Raw genomic sequence first — 24,653 nt, 5'->3', positions numbered from 1 at the left:
AGTTCAAACCTTTATGAAATTGGCTTATTTTAATAAACCATGGTTCATATTAACCACTATTTATGGTGCACATAACATGCTAAACTGTGGTTAATTGGACACAGAAGGGAAAGCTTCAGATCTGTTTGTGGCTGTGCCACAAGGGAGGAGGGGAGAGCATGCAAGTCTAAGGCTCATCTAGGCTCATTCCTGTAACAATAAATCATAGTTGATCATTACATCTGAACAAAGTCTATTCTTCTATGGGCCATTTCTTAAGAGGATTTTAAAAGATAAATCATTAGAGGCTTTTACATTAATGTATATTAACACACTCCAAATGCTTCTTCCACAGGTTGCTGATGATGGTTATGGTGTCTCATATATAATTGTGGGTGATAATCTTATCAATTTCCATGTATCCAGCAAATTTTCTTGCCCTGAAACAGTAAGTGTCTGAAGTCCAGAGCGTTCTGTACACTCGTTTAATAGGCCTAGTGTTCTGTTAGAGAAACTCATGTTTGGGATATTTTAAAATATTTGTCTGGCAGAAGATTGAGTCTAAAAGTTAAAAAAAAAAAAATAACCCAACAGATTTTTCAAAATATAAGCTACATGTTTTCTAGACTATATCTGTTATGGATACTATGGTTTTCTGTTCCCGATAAATATGCAAATATTTTGCTTGTATTGAGCAGTCATCATTCATAGTCCAAGCAGTATTGTACAATATGCTGTCCTATGTGATGTTATATTATTTTGTTGTATTTCCCCCGAAGCTTCAGAACTGGTCTGTCTTAGGAGACAGAATGTCTCAGGTTAGACGATCCTGGAGTATGTCACAGGCTCAAGTACCATGACAGTTGTTCCATCTCTCCAAACTATTGTCCAGATTGATCTAATCAGTGCTATTACAAATATTTTTCCTTTGTTCATATAACCTCACATTATCCAAAATGTCATTGACCTGTCTCCTTATTTGCACAGTTTCTTGCTCAACCATGTTGTTAGCTTGTCCCAGATATCCTGGTGCAGAATGGATGCTGCTACTAACTGTAATCAGTTACGTTTACTAGAACTTCTGTATAGATTATAATGCTTCATATGCTTAGTTACTTTTAGAGAAGCCTTTTCTCTGATACTTGAATTGATGTTATCTCTTTAAACCTGATGCTAGTTTTTAAAATATGTTGTGTTCTTTAGTATCACAGGAAATTTGGATTCACTGCTGTTGGTCAAGGCACATTCCTTTTCATTAGGCCTTCTTGACTTTATGGAGTTTGTGGGGACTAGAGGTCCTTTAACTTTCCCATCCTTCCCCAAATCAAACTGTGCAACCTAGTCACAGTATGTTGCAAACAAAGAAAAGAATCAGATACAAGAAACATTTTAATCTTATTTGTTCTTGACCACTTAACAATGAGACTTCTGTCTAAGGAGCAACAAAAATTATTCTAAGCTCCTGGGGTATTTTAGAGATAGTGAATGAAAATGGTGTGTGTTAACTGGTACACCGCCTTGTGGATCAAGCTCTGAGCAGACTGATATTATAAAACAAATACAGCAAAGAAGTAATAGCAAACAGTTAATATCTCCCCCTCCTTCTCCTCCCCAAATATGTATCAAGAGAAGTAAATCATTCACTTGAAAACCTGCACATATAAATCCCTCGTTTGTATGGTGTGAATTACTTGATATATTTACCTGTAGACTTTGTATTGTTATCGGCAGGTTCTCATTTATAAGAAAAGAATGATTGCTACTGTGTATTGCATTATATCTCCATAGTCCAATACTACTGTTAAGGTGAAACCAGTTTCTGGCATTTTTTTCCACCAGTTGGAAATTACATATTTATCTATGAAATTGTTTTTTAAAACTCATAGATGGTGGGATCCAGTGGATGTCACTTTGCTGAAAGGATCCATCAGCAGAACAGGGAGGGAGGCAATTTTTGGCAATTCCCCAACTCCCTCCAAGTCTGTTCTGGAGGGTTGGGGGGGCATCTGGAGCAGATTTTTGGAATAAACAGAAGGCTGCTGGGGGCATATCTGCCAACTTTTCCCTTTTTTTAAGGGAAATTCCCTTATTCCGAATAGGATTCCTCACCAGAAAAGGGAAAAGTTGACAGCTATGGCTGGGGGGAGAGGGCAGGAATCACTAAAAATTGCCTCCCTCCCCATTCTAGTGATAGAAACCACCCATAATCAGAGCAGCGCACATTAGATTCTAACCGGAATATAAATATGAATTATCATAGTACTCTCTCTGGTTTGTAGCTATGTTATGTATGTACACACTATGAACTCTATAATAATGAGAGTTCCATGTAACTAAATATGGATTTCTTACTCTGTTTATTGTTTAGAATTCCCATCGTTTCGGAAAGAACATCAAACAAGCATTGTGTGACATCCATAACTTGTTCAGTCTTGGCAAAAATTCAACCAAGTGATTCCCTAACAGCAAGTCAACTAAGCATCCTGTGTTGGCAGTGAGAACTCTTCTGATCAGTGGCTGAAAACAAGGCAGCTATGCAGCAATCCATTCAGAGTTATATAAATAAGTATTATTGGGAGAAGTTCCAACATCCATTACTACAGTTGATCAGAAGAGTTTTCTTCTCCCCAAGATATGACTTTTTATATTCTCTGTGTTATTAGAAGAGCTGCAAACTGGCCACAAGTTAAGATGTCTAGACCTGTCCTAATTTGGTGTACATTTGATCATTTCTTACTTTAAAATCTCTCTACCTGTATTCTATAAATGAAGGGATTAAAATAGTGCATTCCAATCTCATGTCAACAAAAAACCTGACTTGAAAAGTACCTGTAGCAAACCATCAATTAATGTATCTGCTGGGGGTTTTTTTAATCAGTAAGTGACAACTTCGGGCATTCATTTTAAATAAAGGCATTTCATTAAGCTGAACGTAAAATAATATTCTGGCAAATCTAATGTAATGTGCTAAGTGAAAAAAATGTTTTGTTGCTTGGAACTAAGCTTATATTGCCATAGGTCACTGATGAAATATTTGCTCTACCCGCAACTGCGACAATTGAACACACTTAAAAAATATACATGCCCTAGTATTTTTCTGCATTCTCACTTACGTTGTGAATGGGCCTGTTTTACATGTATTCCAGTACATCAAAAAAACAAGGTTCTAAATGCAGGACATTATTACACTGTGGGGTGTTTTGTATTAACTTGTAAATTGTCTGCTAGATATGGAAAGTAGAACTGCTGAACTTGGAAATAGAGTTGCTAATTCACAATAACTTATCTAGGTATATTTGGGTAAAAGTCAGCACATTTCTGTATGGTGTTGCATTTGAATGGTCCAACATGAAATTTCCTTTGGTTTTAACCTAATGAAAGCCCTTTCCTTTGAGACAGGAGTAATTTCTATGCTAGTTTTTTATAAAAAGTTTCAGTAGAACTTTTTTGTTTCAAATGGGAGATCAATATCGGTGAAAGCTGCCACATTTCATAACATTTCCCTATATTTCAGGAAAGTTAGCCATCAGATGCAAAATTTGTGGGACAATTCACAGTGCAAGCTAGTCTCAGCCTAGGTGGCACATTGCCGTTTGCCTTAAGCAACTCTTGCCTTATGTGCAATCATGAAAAATTATAATGGAGAAACCTTCAGTATACTTAGGTCATGGTTAAAATATGTGATCCCAAACTCAATGTCTTAAAAATAGAAGGCATGGCAAATCATGAATAACATTACCAGAGAATTTGTAATGAGAATTACAAGGACAATTGTATGGGGGCTCATGGCTGGCACAAAGTACACTAAAAAGCCTAAAAATATTAACATTACAAAAATATAACAGCAAAGTCCTCTTGGCAATCTTTAAATAAAACTAAGAGTTTAGTGCAGCAATTACATCTGCTTATATGAATTAGGCTATAAAAATGATCATGCAACATGTTCAGAGATTTTAATATTCAATCCTAATGTTCCAGAACTTTTAACATTTAAAACAAATTGAGGGTGTGAGGAGGTCTCTTCCTGAGATGAAGAATATTAATAATATTCTTGGTTGTTCAACATGTCGGCTTGGGTATAAAATGAAGGTCAGATGGCAATGCTCTGTAAATAGATATTAGAGTACAGAGCCCCCCACAGGAATGGGTGGAACATGTTACGTTTGATTAACTACAGTAAATAAACAAAATTTGGGGTGGGAATGAATCCTAAAATGCAGCATGGTGTCTAATCAATGTACAGCAGCAAGTTAAGAGTCAGTGTTTTGGAGCTTTGTTCATATGCTTTATATTGTCCACTGACTAATATATTAATTTTAAGGTAAATAATCTTTTTTATTAAGAGCTTACTTAGGTTTGACTCAGGTTTTAGATATTTCCAATGTAATCATAGTTAATGCATTATCAATGCAATTTTTGCATTCTTTAAGGGAATGTAATTGGCGGAGGACAACCTTTTTTTTATTGCAAGTGTTTGGAGGGTTAAGCTGTCGTGCATTTTTTATTTGACACCAAACAATTTCTAAAAAGACTTGGTTTGTATCCTCTCAGAATGTCAACTGCATGTAAATAATGTTCCATTGGTTGTAAATCTTTAAACGCACAGTAAGCATAGGTTATCCTTAATAAAGAAATTAATATTCTGATGTATGTGATTTTATTTCATAGATGTGGGAACACATTCATTTCTATCATAGTCTTATAAATTCCAAAGAACATTCATTTCAAAAGAATTGTCACGGATTATATATGCTAGAAAAAAGAGTCTACTTAGATGTATTGATCTTACACTGATTTTTAAAAGGGCTTTTGAAAATGAAAAATGCAACAATATGCATGGATAGTAATGAGTAATTAATTATCTTTATATTTATGTATAAACAGAAGCTTTAAGACACTGAACCTATTTCCATTTCTAATTGGAATGTGAAAACTGGCTTTCTATTGCATACTAATTGCATTCAGAAGTGGTACATTCCAGACTTTAAAAAGCCCAGTGAAAAGCACTTCACCCCCTCGGTTCTTTTCCCAATGCATGGATTTAGGTGTATGCTATTTAATCACAAAAGTTGGAATATTTGGAACTGAACTCATTTTCTGTGGAAGTGATTTCTGGCAGCATGATGCTTGTCAATCTGTAAAGAATGCTCATTTTTAATTGTGCATATTCTAATCGTGTATATGTGGGCCCCGTCCCACAAAATCACATGACACTGCACACGCACACAATGGAAGTGCCTATCAACATTGCCCCCCTCAAAAAAATTTACTGTGGGGCTGGCAAAGCCTCCTCCACCCAAGGAGTTGGCTTCTATGGGAGGATGATTAAACTGCACTGTTCTGACAAGGGTTTTTCCTGCCCTAATTACTTGATGCTGCCCTGTGCATGCTGCTGCTGTGCCACAAGAAGCGGGTGTGAGGGAAGAAGTTTAAGAATATGACATGGTGTCTAGTTGTGTATAAATTCCCTCTGATCTAACAGAAAGTCCACTCCTTTTTTTAAAAAAAAGACCAATCTAGTTATAAACTTTGCTTAGCTCTTTTTTACCCTGTGCCACTTTTGTTCGTTAACATTACATATGTTAAAAATGAAGCAGCCTTATACTCAGGGCCAGAATTAGGTTTGATGAGGCCCTAAGCTACTGAAGGTAATGGGGCCCATTACTTACATCATAGGAGCCTACACAACACAAACAACACTGTTGCTGTAAGTTTTATTTGTTTTTTATATTTCTATAGCTTGTTTAGCTTACACGTAAATCCGGCACTGATACTATCTGCGTATCTTCCACGGGGAATGTTCCTTATTCTGGAACTTCCCTCATGCCATTCTGTGCCTTATATTTTCACTGATCCTCAGGCGTTTTTAAGCGAATGTCCCCTTATTAAAAAAAGAGAAAACCAGCAAAGCCCCTAGATTCTCAGCCGCTGCCTCAAGAAAAACAGGCGCCGGATGGGGAAGGGAAGTGGTGTTTTAACAATTGCCCATAAGTTGCCTCGTTTTGCTGATTAAAAGGCGGCTGTGTGATTCTTGCCCTAATATCGAAAGGGGTTTAGATTGGGAAAGAAGAGGCAGGAAGGCTGAATTCTTTTCCCTTCAGCGCCCAGCGTGAATCCACTCCGCTCAGAAATGCGAGCGGGCGGCGTGGCTTTTGCAGGCGCGCGGAGAAGCGCTGAGGAAAAACCGCCCGGAGGGAGATCCGCCCCCCCTTGGCAGGGCTGCTTAGCAGGAAGCGGCTTTTCCCGCGCGCTGGCCCTCGCGGGCGCTTCTGCGCTTAAAACTTCCCAGCCAACGGCTCCTTGGCACCCCTTTGGCGAGCGCTGCTCATAATGCAGTGCTGATGATGGAGGGGAAAAGGCGGGAATCTGCGGAGGGGGAAGGTGAGATGGCGGGGTGGCTGGCCCGCTTCAGCCACCACGGTTTAAAAGAATGTCCGCCGCCTGCGTGAGAGCTGCTTCTTCACCTTGTATGTGGTTGCCATCAAGTTCGTCCCAAGCCTGGGACACTGGTGTTTACAATAAGCAGACATGCCAAGGATGTACAACAAGTCTTTGTGAACTAGTTGTGTACCACACACGGGGGTGTCAGACCTGCAAAGTGTGAAGCACCCCATATTCCACCATCTCTACATGGAAGCCACCCTTGGCCAGTGTTCTCATTCGTGTCAGGGCTAATAATAATAATAATAATAATAATAATAATAATATTTGCCGTCCATCTGACTGGGTTGCCCCAGCCACTCTGGGCAGGCAGGTTTTTCACCCACTCCTGGTGAAAAGGAGACACCATGAAGCTCTGAACATCTTCATGCTGGGCCAATAAAGTGTGCGTGTGTGCATGAGTACAGGGGAAGCTGTGGTCTTTCATTTGTTGTTGGGTAACAACTCCCATCAGCCCCAGACAGCAAAGTTTAAGAGCCAGGGATGAGGTGAATTCTAATTCAATAAGACCTGGAAGGCTCCAGGTTAGCCACCCCTGATATGCACCATACACAATATAGAGGTGCATCCAAAGCAGCAACACAGATCTATATTGCACTGTTGCTTCAGGTGAAGTAGAGGTGTGTAATTGCTTTAGATACCCTTAATCTGTAATGTGTGAGGTAACCACCACAACACATACTTAAAAAAAAACCTCCTTTGTTTCAGGTAGGCAAATGGGAGATCATAGGACAGGGTTATCCAGATGCAAACATACTATTTTGAAGTGGCACAGTTGCAAAAGTTTGATCTGAAATTTTTGGAAGGTCCGTATAATAGTTTACAAAAACAAAAAAAACCAACAACACATTTATGCCCCTCAGCTGTACTTTTTGTTATTTCTTTATAATGTATATTAGCATCTTGCATCTAGTCTGCCAACAATAGGGTCTGTTTCTTATTTGGAACTGTATCTCAAAACTTTATATGTTCGAGTACTGAATGTGGAAATATTAAAAGGTACATTTATTATGAGTATAGTAATAGTAATGGGAAATCATTTCCCAAACTACATATGGTGATGTTTAAAAGACAAGTTCATACTAGTGTAAGAATATGTACTTTCTCATAATACATAGAAGTTTCTGTCACAAACAATGGAAAAGTTTCAGGTATAGCTAAGGCAAATAGATAATTCATGTTCAATTAACAGTGGTCTAATAAAAAACAATTTAAGCACTTCAAATGCATAGAAAAAGTTGCAACTCTATATTGATTGCTGTTGATAGTGTTTATATGTTTGAAGATCAGACATGCACAGCAGTACTACTGAAGAAAATATAATTAAGATCAGTTAAAGCAAATTGGCATTTGAATTTAACCAGTACCCCCCTAGAAGGTGGTTAAAAGTGAAAACACAAGTGAATGATTCTCCATTAAGCCATTGAAAGTTTACATTTCAGTTGGGAATTCTAATCCATGTTAGTTACTATCTGTAAAACCAAGGGTGAGTTTGTAGTGTGGATTTGCAGAGTGCAAGAGTGAGATCTTGTGTATACACCATCCAATATGTAAGTGATCAGTGAGCATATGCTTAGGATTGGAGTCTTATGTTGGATATGATTTGTTGCTTATTTTTGTTTGTTTATTTTGAAGCTGAAACAGCTACCGAGATGAAAATTGGCCCAGGACAAATAGATGTCTCTACAGAGATCAAATACTACCAATCTGAAAGTTTAACTGTACCTATGGAAAGTCATATAACCTTTAGTAGAATTTCAAGAATAGACAATGGACTTGTGAAGACCTTTAATTCCGAAATTCTTAGTCCAAAGAATGATTTAATTAATAAACCAGTTGAAGAAGAATTCTATTCCAGTCAAGACACCTATTTAAGTTCTATGGCTGAAGCTGCACTGAATCGCGGGAAACATACTCTGAATAGAGAAAATGAACATGCAATGTTTGAAGTTAAAATGCAGCCATGTACACAAGAGTTTTGTGATGAAGTCCTTGGAAAATATCAGAAATTACCAGAAGCGACTCTTTCAGAAGTGACAACATGTGCATATTTACCAAAATTGCAACTGGGCTCACAGAATATCCATTTTCCATCTTCCTTAATGACAGAACATAGAGGTTCCATGCTATCTCTTGGCACCAGTACTGCTGATGGAGCAGTCAATACAAATGTAGAAATGATACCAGTAAGACTGCTTTTTAAAAATACCTGAATCATAATATATGTGCTTTGAAGTAATCATTGCATTTTAGTTGCTTTAGATAAAAATTCAGCATCATTTAATGAAAACGTAGGGCAGCTTAGAAATATTGCATTATGATACATGTGGAATATATCATGAATGCATTTTAGTCCTAATTAGGTACATTTCTAGCTCTTCATGTCCTGAGAATGGGAACAATACTGCTGTCCCACTAACAGTGATCCCACCCCAAGGAGCAAGGTCCATCCTAAGAAGGAGAACAAACTGGACAAGACAATATTTTGGGATTTAAAATTGGCCACATACTCTGCATAGGCATTGGGCGTGTATCCCTCTCAGCCTCCTGATGGAGGACTGAGGCATGACAGGATCGATCATGGGATATAGATAAGATTTGTTATAGTACTATTACAGTGTATATAATTTAACATTTTTAAATATTTATTATTATTACAGCACAAATAGTTTTGTATATTAAGTTCGAACAGTATGTTTGCTTTCCTAGGTATTGAGAACAATAACTTCAACTGCAGATTCAAAGAACTGTGTTTCTTGTGACCAAATTAGAGGAATTATTAATAGTTCTACAGTGTCACAAGCCATACCAGAGTGTTCTGGTGGTGAGTGTTTTTGAAATATCCTTTCATGTTTGCATCTTTTGTTTCGTGCAGATGGGTTTCCACTTAATATATTTTCTGGATTGCTTATTATTATTAAAGATAAATCATTTTTACCTTTAGCTCTTTTACTAATTTAACTGAATCAGAAATGGAGGCCTTTTGTTTACCAATTATTACATTAAAGGAAACTGTAACTTTTTGCCCTATATTTGCTGTTTATTGATTACAGTTGGAAACTTCACACTTGGCATCCAAGTTGTTTCAGTTGCAACTTGTTTTCTAAAGCTTCCAGGAATGGAAGGCACTTGCAGTGAATGTAGCGCTGTTTCAGAAATGGAAATGTTCTTTGTTCTTTTAACAGCTATGTGATGGATAGAGATCCATGTTAAACCTATTCTACTATGGAAATACAATTCTGGGGAAACTTGCACCTGTTGGCATACAGTATGTCCCCTTATTTGCATGGAGTCCCTGATTTATCTTTGCCCCCCCCACTCCACCTGCAAAACAGGACACAATTTGCACAGGATACAAACCATATTCAAATATTATGTGTGTGTGCCCTCATTAAAATCCTATTGGCATCCTGACCATCATTTACTGAAAAGTTAACAGCCATTCACTTTAAGCCTTAATTTTTCAGTACATTACAAAGTATAATGGGGTGCCTTCATTTTTTCCTTAGGATGTTTTTTTTTTGTTTCATTTTCAAATACTTCATATTTTCATTTGAATTTATATTCATTTGAAACTTACATTTCAAATGTATTTAAAAATAATTTAGATTGTTTTGTCATATAAAAATTTACTATAAAGAAATTACCCCAGTGAAACTCCTTTGAATGGATTTGAAATACAGTCGTACCTTGAATCCCAAATGCCTTGCAAGTCGAACGTTTTGGCTCCCAAATGCCGGAAACCTGGAAGTGAGTGTTCCAGTTTGCAAACTTTTTTTGGAAAACTAATGTCCAATGTGGCTTCTGTAGCTTACGATTGGCTGCAGGAGCTTCTTGCAGCTAATCTGAAGCCATGCATTGGTTTCCAAACGTTTTGGAAGTCGAACAGACTTCTGAAACACATTCCATTTGACTTCCGAGGTACCACTGTAAGGGGAAATGTGTTTGAATTGTACCTAGGAAGGTTGCCGTTTCTACTTGCTCTTCTTATTCTACACTCAATTGCTTATACTCAACTTCAAATGTTGTTGGTTTTATGAGTTATATTGTAACAGTCATGAGATATAAACAATAATATTCTGATTAGATTGAATATTTAACATTGTCCACATAATTTTCTCTTCAACTCCATTTTGTGTTGTAGAATCATGCAACGGTATCACTGTTTCATCTCAGGATACTGCTGCTGTTTGTGATGAGATTGTAAGTATATACTATGTTTTACTACTTGTTAGGATAATATGAGTTGGATCCACAGTGAGTTGCATAGACAGATGTCCCCCAAATTTTTGTCTGTCCCCCCTCCCCCGCAACATCTGCTTTGATGGTTTTGAATGGGTCAGCATAGCCGGACCCGACTTCTCTAGAAATGGATGAAGCCATTGTATGAATGAAAGTTGGGCAAAGACACTCCTGGGTACAGCTACCTCCTGAACATCCAGTTATTATGGGAAACAGGATGCCAGAGAAAAAGTACCATGGATGCATTTAGGACACAGACACAGAATTACTATCTGTATTGAATCCTTAGCATCCAATAAAATTGATTACTTGATACACCTTCTGTAATTTATTCATACTATTATTAAAATGACTCAAAGCAATGTGGAATGTAATTACCGGTATTTATTTCAGGTTATTTTTTCCCATCCTTTCTTAGTCCTTTAGATGTAAGTTGGGCTTTTAAAGATAGTGGTAATAATGACAATTTTAATTGACTATTCTATGTATCAATTTGATCATAATGTTTCCGATCAATTTAAGCAACTTCAATTATTTTTTTCAACACCAGCTTTTTAACAGTGCAACATACTGTAAGCATATCCTTTAAAATATGAAATTGATTATATTTCAGGCTGAGGTCAGAGAAGCAGTTGTTAGCATTACAGCTAATAATTCAGATGAAGCAGTTCTTCAAAATTCAAATGGTGAAGAAATCAGCCATAACCTAGCAACTTCAGAAAATGCAATGGAGGAACCTACCTGTTCACAGAGAAATTATGCCAGTCCTCAAGTGGTAACTGCTGTGTTTTTATGATATAATAACTTGCACAGGAAAACTTTGCCAACAGTTTTTTGTTGTCTATGTTTTTATTAGAATGAAACTGCAAGGCTCTTAGTAGAGTAGCTTCCTCTTAGTGGTGCCATGTAGGCAGTAAGAAAACAATGACCATTTCCTTGGCTTTGTTCCAAGTTCTTTTTCTCATCAACTGTTTCTGCTATATTACATTTTTAATTATTTAATGCACAATCCTAAGCAAGCTTACTCAGAAGCAAGATCCTCTAAGTTCAGTAATAGTTCAACTGTCTTAGGCATTGGTTACTTAGGTCCTTTCAAATCTGGCTTCCAGGCAAGGTTTGGAATGGAGAACACTTCCCTGGATGACAGGCCAGGGAATACTTCAGTACCATTGGCATTTGTATCCTTCTAAAGCAAATCACTAGGGTAGCACAGTATGTTGTGTTTCTGCTCCATTCTGGGATAATGGATTCAGAATGCACTGCTGGGGGGGGACTTCTATTCTACCCCTTGGTTGTTGGCTTCAACTTCTATCTTGTCTGTATGATTTTTAGCATTAGTTGAAAACTACTGGGATAAGCCATCTGATGGTTTAGACTTCAGTGTAATCAGTATGCTAATGGCATTAGTACGCTGATGACACACAGCTCTACCTCTCTTTTCCTTAACTTAATCCCAGGGAGGTAGTGGCAGTTATGAATGTGAAGGTTATTTTTGGGATTATGAAGGCAAAGAACCTGATGAAGTGCAGGGGTGCCAACTTGAATAAAATATTGGGCAGGTAAGCCCCACCCTGCATAATCCATCACGTGACATGATGCATGCACACCATTTGAATGGCAATACCCCTCAACTTTGGGGGGCCCACCCCTTAAATATTTTATGGGGGACGAAGCCCCCTCGGTCCCTCAGGTTGGCTCCTATTATAAAGTGGAAGTCCTGTTGGCTGAGAAATCTGCTCAGCTGGGTGGTGTGCAGCTGGTTCTGGGTGGGGGGTGCACTCCGCTGAAGCAGGAGTGGATAACTTTGTTCAGCCCATGTGTCACATTCAATAGTGAACAACCATCCAAGGGCCAAATGCCAGTGTTGGGTGGGGAAATGGATGTTAATCTTATCTTTGTACAAACTAGAGGCTTGCCACACAAATGACAGAGGTATATCTCCATCTCCTGACAATTATGATATAAATGTATTTGTTGAATGCCCTCCTGCAGGAAGTATGTATGGATCCTTCACTGTTGATTTTTAAGAAAAATCTTAAGCTTTTTAAATTTCATAGTTTTATTATGTTGTATATTAAGTTTTGAAGCTCATTTTAAGGAGTGTGATATGGGTTTTAATCTGATGATTTTTTTTTGTTGATTATGCAATTCAGATCATCTGCCAGTTGAAGGGTGGTACTCATATACTTTGTATAAACAATACAGACACAAGAGAATTAAAAGCAGTTCATTTGGTCCCCCAGTATCAAGACCAGCCTAAGTATCCTCAGACAGGTATTGAAATTTTGGAAAATATGAACAACATATATAATTAGTGAAAATAACAGAAGAAAATGCATTGTGTTAGGGAAATCTGATTAGCAAAAATGTGGATTTGAGGAATATTTCATCTAAAAATGCGTATTTACACTAAAATGCTGACACATTTTCATGAGAATTCAAAAAATTAATAAATTACAAACTGATGTGGAAATGTTGAGAATCAAACTGAATTCCTGAGGGAATTGAAATTGACAGATTCATGCACCTTTAATCAGGAAACAATAATATTTATCCTGTCTTCACATCAGGGTAGTTTTGCTGAATTCCTCCACTTTTGTAAAATATATGTACTTCAACATATATTATGTTTTTGTTAAACACTATTGTTAATTCCTATATACTGTTGAAAACTGTCTTGAGCATCTTTGATCAGAACAAAAACAAAGAAATCCAAAGGTGCTTGAAATGAACACTTTGAGAGAACAAGTATAATACTGATGAGACTGCATTATAGTATTCTGATGGCACAGCCAGAGAGTGGACAAACACTAAGGACATAAAATGTAAATAATCACCTAAAGGTATGGACATGGGGAACCTGAATCATTGAAAAGATCCAGCCATTGTGAACATTCCCTTCACTAACTTCACCAAGGGATGTGCAGAATATGCTGAATAATTTTGCCACCCAACAATGGAATGCTCAGGTGCCTTGTCTCATTGTTTTATTTATTGCCAATATAGATCCTGTGTGTATAATTTCAGCAAGCTTCATGATAGACATTATCCAGATGACATCTGTAAAACTCAAATATCCATAATCCATAGGGCAATTTTCTGGGGAAAGCACCACGTTTTCTAAGTTATAAAATATAATGCTCTCAACATTGGGAAAATGCAGTATTCCCATAACAGAAACATGCAGTTAGGGGAGATGTCTAGACTGAGCTCAACAGTTTAGGAACAAAATAAGGACTTGGGCTACCATGGAATCAAGTGTAGAAAGGCTCCTAGTAAATTGTGTATGCTTGCAAGGGGGAGTTCTGTCTGCATTTACCCAAACCATCCACATGATGTCACTATTCAATCAACTATAAAGGAATCTGATAATTTTAATAGATCAATATAGTAATGATAATATTTCAATAAGCATTCTTTTCACAATATTGTTATATAGCAATCACTGTCTCTGAATGATGACAAAGGTAAAATCTGAGAAGGAGTTTTTCTTAGGTTTCTTCTCAAAATCTTAATTGTAAAAAATTTAATAATTGTACATATTTAAATTGCACTCAGACAATTTCTCCTCAAACCACCTGCAATTGCAGTAATGCAGTACATTTTAAAAATTTGGGCCTGAGACCAACAGTGCAATCTTATCCATGTCTACTCAGAAGTAAGACCCACTGAATGGTAGTTCAATGTGCATCCAGACCAGAATTTTTTTTCATACAATTACTATTACACCCATACACAAGGACACCTTTAGCTTTTTAGAAGAAGAAGCCAAGCCAAGCCTTTTCATTATTCTCCAAACCACTATTTCAAAATAAACTCACTCTTTGCGGGACCCAATTCTTAGCATAGGGCACATATTTTTTTAGCTGGGGGAAGGGGATTAGATTTGCACAAAATTATATAAATATATAAAATGAAGCCTGATAGTCATGAACATGGAAGTGCATGTGAAAGTGAAATGTGCAAAGATATGTGTTGGGACAGCTAGTTGGAGATGCTTTAGAAACAGCCTCAGAAGCTTGGTCTCCAAACTGCTGCTGTTCCTACTTAGTGAACATAAGCTGCTTTATGCCATCAAGCCACTGGTTCATGTATCTCAATATATTGCAGCAGCAACCCTGCCTTTCAGGCAGTCTCTCCAATTTGTATTTGGAAATATCAGGAGTTGAACATGTATATTTTGCATGCAGAACATGGCTTTACAACTAAACTATCACCATCCTGGGCTTCTGGAGCGTCTTATGTGTTTTTTTTGCCCTCTGTAGGATCCGTTCTTTTTATATTTGTGTGAAATAAATGCAGTTTGGGTTGGAAAGATAAATATATGGAAAATGTCAAACTTCTTTAGCATAGTTAAAAACTTAATTATTTCTAAGTTTTATTTATGCTAAAGAAGTAACTGTTTACATCTCTTAGTTCCTCTGAAATGTAGGTCAGTTATCCAAATATGTATTTGTTTAAATCTATACATTGCACTAACCTAAATGAAATATTTTCTTATTAGATGCAAGTAATTCTGTAACATCTGTACTGGGACAGTTTTTACCCGTTGGAGGTAAACTGAATGTCTGTGCACAAGAGGTAAGTGTTACTTTTGCCCTCAGATAAGAGTTTTTAATTTGACATTCTCAAACTGCATATCATGCGTCTTTCTCTGTCTACCAAGAGATATGCAGATTGTGCATATGTTAGTACCCAACCATTGCCTGCTTAGATGTCTTGTCTCATGTTTCTGCTTTGTTGCTACAGGCAGGCCTTGTTAGAATGGGCCATATTCAACAAACCTGTTGTGCTAGTGGAAGCTGTTGCAAGGATTCCTGATAGCGCAGCAGGAATTCTGCCCCTCTCTTCCCCCTGTGCTCCCCAAATCTCCTCTGGAGGGTTGAGGGGTGTTATGAGGCATGCATCTGAACCCACATGCCTTACCACCACACACATGGCCTCAATGTACAGATCAGGGGATTGGAGCCTTTTGCATGGAAAGGAGTGCATGTGTCCATTAAAAATGGGTGTATAGCTTTAACCCTTATACCTAACTAATCATACCAGGAAGTAGAGAAAGATTGGTCTATTTCACAAAAATGAAGAGACGGAGTTAGGGTTGCCATACATCCAGAATTTCCCAGAGACACCTGGAATACTGTGGGTGAATGGCAAAAAATAACTTTTGTGTCCAGATTTTCACTTTTTGAAATATGGCAACCCTAATATAGATGCTGCTTCAGGCAGCACAGTTATACACAAGCATTTAATACATTCATTAGGTATACACAAACCCTAGATCTAAAGAATAAAAGTCTGTTACTAATCCAAAGCCTGCAGGGTATGTGTAACAATGTGCCACAGACCCACAATAAAAAGAAGACTATATGGGAGAGAGAAAGATACCTGATCTGGAAACAAGCAGATTGCAAAATCTAGGATGGAGATCTGTGTCTCCTGTGATAATTATTAGGAGCAACAAGGTAGCCTTTTTTTCTTGTACTAGTGCTCCAAAATTTGGAGCTGGTCCCAGTCAGCAACATGAAAATAGTGTCAATACTTAAGAGTATAAGCTAAAGGCAAATATCAATCCTAAAATACCATTTTTCCTAAAGTATATTTCACTTTTCCATGACTTGTTCTAACATTTATGAAGGTGATTTATAAATATTTTATCTTGATTATTTAATCTATTTTTATAATATTTTTGTTTTTTAAATGTATAAAAAAAGTTGACAACTAAATGCAAATGGAATATCTGGTTTGTATTTTGAGCAGCTTGATAATGGATCCATATATACATGCCATTCAGATAAAAATCTTCAAGAGCCAACAAAACTGACCTTAGTTGGGTAAGACAGTAATAGATATATATATATTTGTTAATGTCTTTAATAATAAGACATGGTATTTATACAAAACCCTGCAATACTGAAAAGCTCTATACCCTAGTCAGGCTAGCTTTGTCTGTTACCTCCAGATTTCAGATCTAATTGGTAACTGTTAAATATTATTTGTTTTTGTAAAACTACTCACACTCCACTAATGGTGTTACTATTTAAAATATTCAAATCTGTTGATTGTGTGGAGTAGGTGTACTTAATTGGTGTTATCAAAATGATGAGATTTGAACCTAAATTTATAGATAAAATATAACAAGTATATAGTGATTTGTTTGATAAATTTTAATAATTTTAATCAAATTAGTCCACAGTTGAGGATGAAGCAAGGCTATCAACATTCTCCTCTTTTGTTTGTTTTGGCCATTGAACCCTTGGCACAACATATTCAGCATAATCCTGAGGAGGTGGTGATGGGAAATGGTCCTTCTGTTGACTTATATCCAGGTCCTACCTAGGTTGATTTCCTGCTCCTTCAGAAACCTCCCATCCCATCCTACTTTGTTAGGAGGGGCTCCAGCCCACCAGAGCCATTGGGAGCTGCAGTAGGGGAGGAAGGATAAGTTCAGTTTATTTTAAGACCCAATGCATTATGTTTCCCTCTGTATAACAGAAGATTGAATGATGATTTGTTCAAGAGATTCATTACCCTTACAGCAAGTGATGTGGAGGACTTGAGGTAGCAAAACAAGGTTCTGTGAATGGAGTCATAGTTAGGAGTCCCATTTTTCATGCTTTTTCACCAGTAAATGGGTGTAATCTCTAATAATCTTCCCAATACATTCAATATATAAGTTTTAATTATATATCTAATAATGTGCTTCTTTTTTTTAAAAAAATTGCAATGCCTAGGTTACCTTGCAGCTCCTGGGATACAAAGTCAAAAAAGCCATGCAACTGCACTAAATCACAGTGTCTCAAATTGTAAGTAAACGAAATATTGAAGTATCTATTCTTAGTGTAAAAAAACTCCAAATGTAATTAATTTATTCCTGCCATATGTATTAAACTGAAGCCATGGCAGTAAACATGACTTTGATATAGAACAGGATATTAATTTACCACATCTGAAGCTTCATTTTCCTCTTCTTTTTATGCACAGTGCTTAGCCTGATGCATACAAAGTAATGCCTGGAAGATACACTTCTGGAAGCATGTTGAAAAATAAGGCAGCACAAAAAAATAGATACCATGACAAAATAAGTGTATCTCTAGTTGTTCATAGTACTATATAAAGATAATATAGAAAATACTGTAGAGGTTCTGAGCCATTATGTTCCTTGCTTTCTTCTAACATTGTAATAGTAATTTTTTTTTAAAAAAAATTGCTTTTATATACAAAATGCATGTTGAAAATGTATCAGCCTTTTTTATCTGATATTCATTCGTTTTCCTCTGCCACTCTTTAGTAGGTATCTTGAGGTTCATGTAAATGTTTACATGCGGAATGGGAATGGGAAGATTACTTAATTACTTGCATTAAATAAGACATAAACAATGCTGCTTTAGAATAAAAAGGAGACAGAAAATATCTAGAAGGGAAACTAAAGAGAATGGGATCAGCAACCTCCCATTATAAGCACTTGCATGAAATGTTGGTTGCTGGATTGGTTGCAATCTTCAGAACGCCAAAAAATTGGGGACAGAGAAAAACAAAATCATAGAATGCACAGATAACCACATGACTACATGAACCATCCTTGAAAATGATGAACTATAAAATGTATTTCATCTGCTGCCTTTGTTAAACACAGATACTGTGATTGCTTTGCCAATGGTGATTTCTGCAGTAACTGCAACTGCAATAATTGTTATAACAATCCACAACATGAACTAGAGAGGATTAAGGCAATTAAGGTAATGCAAGTATTATTATCTACTTTTTATTATATCTCCTGTGTTAATTACTGTCCTGTTTCCTAACAAGAGACGAAGGAGAAATCTCATCAGCAAGGGCTAAAAAGCTGGCAGTCCTCCTAGAGCAGGGGTTAGCAAAGTTTTTCAGCAGGGGGCCGGTCCACTGTTCCTCAGACCTTTTGGGGGGCTGCACTATATTTTGAAAAAAATGATGAATGAATTCCTATGCCCCACAAATAACCCAGAGATGCATTTTAAATAAAAGTACACATTCTACTCATGTAAAAACACACTGATTCCCAAACCGTCCGCAGGCTGGATTTAGAAGGCGATTGGGCCAGATCCGGCCCCTGGGCCTTAGTTTGCCTACCCATGTCCTAGAGATACATGGAAGGGACCTCTTTACCATAGCCATACTTTTAGATTAGGGCTGGCTGAGCAATGCACAGAGCTGATGTGCCAAAGACTAGAAGATTGATAGAAATGTCCCCACAAGCCTCTGAGTTCATTTAACTATCTAATGTGTACATGATGGGAAAGAGTGTGTGGTTTTGAGATTTGCTTGACATTTTTATTGGAAGGACTGTATCCTAGTAGCTCTAGCAGAATAGCCTCCACAGACGACAACATACAGTGCTGTGAGTACATCTTGTCTCATGTTAACAGGTGGACCATATAAACAAGAACTTCCTTGATTGCTACCACCTGTAAAAATAATTAATATGCCTTCAGAAAAGCATAGTTTAGAAATAAAGTAAGCTATAAAAAGGTAAAAAAATGCTTTTTTCAATTTGAATGTCTTCTATATAAATAAAAAAAAAATTGTTTTAGGCTTGTCTTGACAGAAATCCAGAAGCTTTCCTGCCAAAGATTGGAAAAGGGAAACTAGGAGATATCAAGCCCAGACATAATAAAGGATGTAATTGTAAGCGGTCAGGTTGCCTAAAAAATTACTGTGAATGCTTTGAGGTTTGTTCAATTAAATTTTCTAATTCTGCTTTATAAAAATGTGTAACAGTGGTGGGATTCATCCAGTAATATTGTAGGCACTTAGAAACTTTATCTGAGGGAAAACTCCCATAGAGTGTGCTCCTCATGGAAAACTGCAGGCTCTAGCAGCAGGTTCAAAGTTTAAAAGCAGCTAGAATATTGGGTGGCCACCTGCAAAAAAAGACAGGGCTTTTGTATCTTTACAGCAGGTGAAACTTTTATTCTACATCTACACAATTATTAAAGGTACAACAGCCCTGTCTTTTGCATCTGCACTAGAAGAAAGGTAAATGGATCACACTTCAAAATGACCTTGACAGATTAGAGAACTGGGCCAAAACAAACAAGATGAATTTTAACAGGGAGAAATGTAAAGTATTGCACTTGGGCAAAAAAAATGAGAGGCACAAATACAAGATGGGTGACACCTGGCTTGAGAGCAGTACATGTGAAAAGGATCTAGGAGTCTTGGTTGACCACAAACTTGACATGAGCCAACAGTGTGACACGGCAGCTAAAAAAGCCAATGCAATTCTGGGCTGCATCAATAGGAGTATAGCATCTAGATCAAGGGAAGTAATAGTGCCACTGTATTCTGCTCTGGTCAGACCTCACCTGGAGTACTGTGTCCAGTTCTGGGCACCACAGTTCAGGAAGAACACTGACAAACTGGAATGTGTCCAGAGGAGGGCAACCAAAATGGTCAAAGGCCTGGAAACGATGCCTTATGAGGAACGGTTAAGGGAGCTGGGCATGTTTAGCCTGGAGAAGAGGAGGTTAAGGGGTGATATGATAGCCATGTTCAAATATATAAAAGGATGTCACATAGAGGAGGGAGAAAGGTTGTTTTCTGCTGCTCCAGAGAAGCGGACACGGAGCAATGGATCCAAACTACAAGAAAGAAGATTCCACCTAAACATTAGGAAGAACTTCCTGACAGTAAGAGCTGTTCGACAGTGGAATTTGCTGCCAAGGAGTGTGGTGGAGTCTCCTTCTTTGGAGGTCTTTAAGCAGAGGCTTGACAACCATATGTCAGGAGTGCTCTGATGGTGTTTCCTGCTTGGCAGGGGGTTGGACTCGATGGCCCTTGTGGTCTCTTCCAACTCTATGATTCTGTTATTCTATTCTATGAAATGGAAATATGCTGGCAAAATGAAGAAAGCATTTCTTATTCCGCCATGCAGGTATGATATATTTAACAAAGCAGTATGTGAGGGTTGTACAAGAAACCAAAGATGCTTCTTTGATGGTTGAAGTGATGAGTACCAGTATATCTTATTTATTTTTTAGTTATTTAACAAAATCTGTATCCCTCTTAACTGTAAATACAACTCAGCTGTTTACAAAGAATACAAGATGCACATTCAATTTGTCAATGAAATCAACTTTAGGAGAACCCAGAAAAAGGTCCTTTCTTATGGCATCTGAAGGTAAATGTGATACACATGAGTATTAAAGATAGGAGCAGCAAATTCAAGACAGATATTAAGAGCAGATTCATGGATGAGTCCCATACAAGACTTTTATAGGTCTATCCCAGTGCTTCAAATTGTTTCTGGAAACAACTTTGATACTTGAATTGTGCCTATGGAAATAATTAAGCTTTTTTTTTAAAAAAAATGCTAGCCAGTGTCAGTCAATCTGGGTCCATATTCTAAACTAAATGACATTTCTTAGTATTCTTCAAAGAGAACTCCACATACAACTAGGAGTAGTGAAATATAGTTTATCACACTATAATATTCTTTGTAGCAATTACCAATGATCTTGGAAGCATACTTCCAAGGAATATACACACATAAAAACCATTCTGAAAATGTTTTTTTAAAATAATTAAAAAAACAAAAAACAACACATTGAATTTTCCATAAGACTCACCATTGCCATCTAGTGTCACGTTGCATATTGCACTTAAAATGTTTTATTTGCTGCTGTATGGCTGAGTCCTTGTATTGTAGCAGAGCCAGATCTTATATTATTTAATAGTATTGAGTGATTTATGAATTAGAACATTTTGCATCTTCTAGGCTAAAATCATGTGTTCATCTATCTGCAAGTGTGTTGGTTGCAAAAATTATGAAGAAAGCCCAGATCGAAAAACACTAATGAATATACCAAACTATATGGAAATTAAAAGTTATGAAGGAAATGACTCTGTATCATTTTCTAATTTTGAAATATTATCAAAAAGCAGAAAAGACAGGTAAATATTAAGGATTACCTATGTGATGTCCACCTTTTATCTAAGATATGTATCTTAAAATAGCAAACTTTTTTATATGCCATAGCACTGATTTTAAACATATATACAACAGCCTAGTTGTCTGTCCCTCTCAACCTTTGCTTTCTCCTTTCTAGATGCTCCATCTTACATATGATTATTCTGTCAGAGCTTAGTAACTTGTTTCAGCTACACAGGTTATTGCTGAGGTGAAGGTTGTAGCACTGACTCTTTGGTACCAATATATGTTTGGTGTGTTTGTTTTTGAAGCGGGTGGCGCTGTGGGTTAAACCACAGAGCCTAGGACTTGTCGATCAGAAGGTCGGCGGTTTGAATCCCCGCAACGGGGTGAGCTCCCGTTGCTCGGTCCCTGCTCGTGCCAACCTAGCAGTTCGAAAGCACGTCAAAGTGCAAGTAGATAAATAGGTACCACTCTGGCGGGAAGGTAAACAGCGTTTCCGTGCACTGCTTTGATTTGCCAGAAGCGGCTTAGTCATGCTGGCCACATGACCCGGAAGCTGTACACCGGCTCCCTCGGCCAATAAAGCGAGATGAGTGCCGCAACCCCAGAGTCGGTCACGACTGGACCTAATGGTCAGGGGTCCCTTTACCTTTTAAGCAACATATGCTTTAATTTCAGGCAGTTGAATGTGTGTAGCTGGCAAGTTGGCAGCTTTGCTAAAATTGTGGTAGCAGGCTTGTAGACAAGCCTTCAAAAACTTCAGTGTACAGCAGATTTTTATTTACCAATGACGTGCACAGGCAAGGGAAGCACTGCAGCAGGGCTTTTAAAAAACCTATTGAAATGGACAGAGTAGTTTATTTGGGAATGAAAGTGTCATGCTTGGTATACAGTATAAGGAATATTTTTTTAACAGCTCATTTACTGTTTATGTATGTTGCCTGTCTAAAGGCTGACCTACACATTTGGCAGCAACCTAGGTCTGCTGCTGGCACCACCAGCACTGGCACCCATTGCTATGCTTCATGAGCTCTTGTGAGATTTTGGTGAGGAATCACTGGAAATTAGCGGTGCAGGTGGTGGGGTGGGTGGGGCACATGTCGTGGCACCACCTATGGGGGTTCTGCCTGAGGCAGCTGCTTTATCCTGCTATTGGGATGGGAGAGGCTGGTAGCTTTGTGAATCTAGGTTGTTTCCATAGAGTTGAAAAGTAGCCTGAGTAGGGCATGATTCGCAGTGAAGAAATGGGAGGTGAGGATGAGTGCTTAATCTTTCGCCTACCTTTTGCTTCTGCCCTGCACCTCAACCCTCTGGTTGCTTTTCCTTCCAGAATTCCAACCAGAGAAAAGTGGCTGGAACGAGAAAGTTGTATGCGGAAAATGAAGCACTGTTAAATAGACAATAATTGAACAGATTAAGCCTTTTGTAATGAGGAAATAAAAATTTGGGGAAAACTTCACCTGCTGACATTGAGACATTATTAGTTGTAGGTAGCCTTTTATTTATTTCAGTTTCTCCACACACTTGCAAAAGAAAAAATAAGAATGCATATGGGACAAAGCATACGCAAATTGGTGCCCTTTCCTATGTTTGAAGGCCAAATGCAAAAAAAGTGTACCTGGCACAGAAAATCCTGTTTGAAGACCCTGAAAAGTTCAGCCATGAGTAAATTGGTAACTTATCTTTTTCATTAATTTACTTATTTTAAAAGTATATATTTGTTTTTTTGTTCCAATAGGCAGTCTAGTACATGTATATCATGGGAAGTGGTTGAGGCAACATGTGCCTGTCTTCTTGCTCAAGCTGAAGAGGCAGAAAAAGAAGCTTACTCTATTTGCCTAGCAGAACAAATGATCTTAGAAGAATTTGGAAGATGCTTATCACAGATCCTGCACTCTGAATTTAAATCCAAAGGGCTGAAAGTTGAATAATCTGCTTTGGATACAAATGCACAATGAACTGCAGTAATGCTTGAAATAGCCTTTGATGTTGATAATATTGATAAAAAATAACTTACCATTCCTATTCTCATATCATTGCTATTTTTTATTTCCATATAATGCTAGTTTACACAGTAGTGGCCAGGATGGAGCTGCATTGCTTACCTGGCTCTCCAAGCCAAAGGTCATTGTAAGTAACCAAGAGGGGGAGTAGGGTGGCAGTAGGGAGGTCAACATGTGGCAGGTTAACAGTATAATTAAAAGCATGTAAACTAAATTATTTTGGTTTATAAATTAAAATCTCTCATCTTTCTGCTACTATAGGCTCAAATAGATTAACAAACACAGATTTAGATGTTTTCTAGATAACTGGCTTGTGGAACACACATTATATAATTTCTAAATTACTCTGAATTAAATTTGATTAGATGCAAACTCAATACGTGAAAATAATTCCTAGTTAAAATATTTTTGTTTGAGTCAAGGACACTCACTCAAAACTTCCCTCCAAGTTTAATTATTTCACAGATTTAAATGAAAATTAGCCTGATTAATGGTGCCGTAAAAATGGGAGTGCCTCAGATGTAATTTGGTTTCTATTTATCTTAGTGTTGAATTGTTTTAAAAGATTGTTTTCAATTTACTGTACTTTACTAGTTTTGTAATGATGAAAACTGATAGAAATTTTAGCTAATGCAATCCTTTATTAAGAATTTTTTCTTGTGCTAAAAGAGGAACATGCAGTAGATATGAAAGTAAAACATTGAATTCATGACATTTGAGTCACAATCCGAATGATTTGCACCTCTGCGTAGCAAAACTTGCATTAAAGTTGGTGTTTAGTTAATATATACCCTTTAAAAAGTTTTTAACATTTTTGTTTTCAAGGAACAATTCAGAAACTACTTAATACTAGTACAGCCGCATAAAGGACAATCCTACTGTACTACGCACCACTGGTAATAGTTCATTTCAGTTAGTTTACATGCAGTGCAATCCTATGCCTGTCTGTTCAGGCAAGTAAGGGTGTGTAATACTGCAGCTTTAACCATATGATATTGCTATAGAACACAGCAATTTGTTCACAATAGTTATGAAATCCTTAGCTGAACTCTATTTTAATTGCTTATCCATTGCTT

The 24,653-nt window shown here is 37.3% G+C and overlaps 2 protein-coding genes across 7 annotated transcripts in view; both read left to right on the top strand.

Annotated features, from left to right (window-relative positions):
* The window catches only part of CPT1A (carnitine palmitoyltransferase 1A), a 47,640-nt gene extending 43,015 nt beyond the window's left edge, over positions 1 to 4,625 (top strand). For all 4 annotated transcript variants that reach the window (XM_083756730.1, XM_083756728.1, XM_083756731.1 and 1 more), the window contains exons 18-19: positions 335 to 427; positions 2,348 to 4,625. In XM_083756730.1, the coding sequence (XP_083612856.1) occupies positions 335 to 427; positions 2,348 to 2,434 (180 nt within the window). In that variant the 3' untranslated portion in view covers positions 2,435 to 4,625. The remainder of the gene's footprint in view (positions 1 to 334; positions 428 to 2,347) is intronic.
* Positions 4,626 to 5,731: 1,106 nt separating this feature from the next.
* TESMIN (testis expressed metallothionein like protein) lies at positions 5,732 to 24,365 on the top strand. Of its 3 annotated transcripts, none has more exons than XM_083756997.1 (13): positions 5,732 to 6,360; positions 8,056 to 8,606; positions 9,130 to 9,244; positions 10,565 to 10,623; positions 11,276 to 11,437; positions 12,816 to 12,936; positions 15,167 to 15,243; positions 16,423 to 16,496; positions 17,397 to 17,468; positions 18,299 to 18,401; positions 19,233 to 19,370; positions 21,419 to 21,594; positions 23,313 to 24,365. In XM_083756997.1, exons 1-13 carry the CDS (start codon positions 6,321 to 6,323, stop codon positions 23,503 to 23,505), a joined length of 1,881 nt encoding a protein of 626 aa, XP_083613123.1. In that variant the 5' UTR covers positions 5,732 to 6,320; the 3' UTR covers positions 23,506 to 24,365. The 3 variants fall into 3 exon arrangements, with proteins under 3 accessions (XP_083613123.1, XP_083613124.1, XP_083613122.1); XM_083756996.1 differs by lacking the exon at positions 5,732 to 6,360 and adding an exon at positions 7,147 to 7,226; XM_083756998.1 differs by lacking the exons at positions 5,732 to 6,360; positions 21,419 to 21,594 and adding an exon at positions 7,132 to 7,226 and having other exon boundaries at positions 23,313 to 23,455.
* The last annotated feature ends 288 nt before the right edge of the window (positions 24,366 to 24,653 follow it).

This window comes from Podarcis gaigeae, assembly GCF_964106915.1.
Source record: "Podarcis gaigeae genome assembly, chromosome: 1".
NCBI classification, from domain to species: Eukaryota; Metazoa; Chordata; class Lepidosauria; order Squamata; family Lacertidae; genus Podarcis; species Podarcis gaigeae.
The sequence above is the reverse complement of the archived record's forward strand: the minus strand, read 5'-3'. Positions and strand labels throughout refer to the sequence as shown.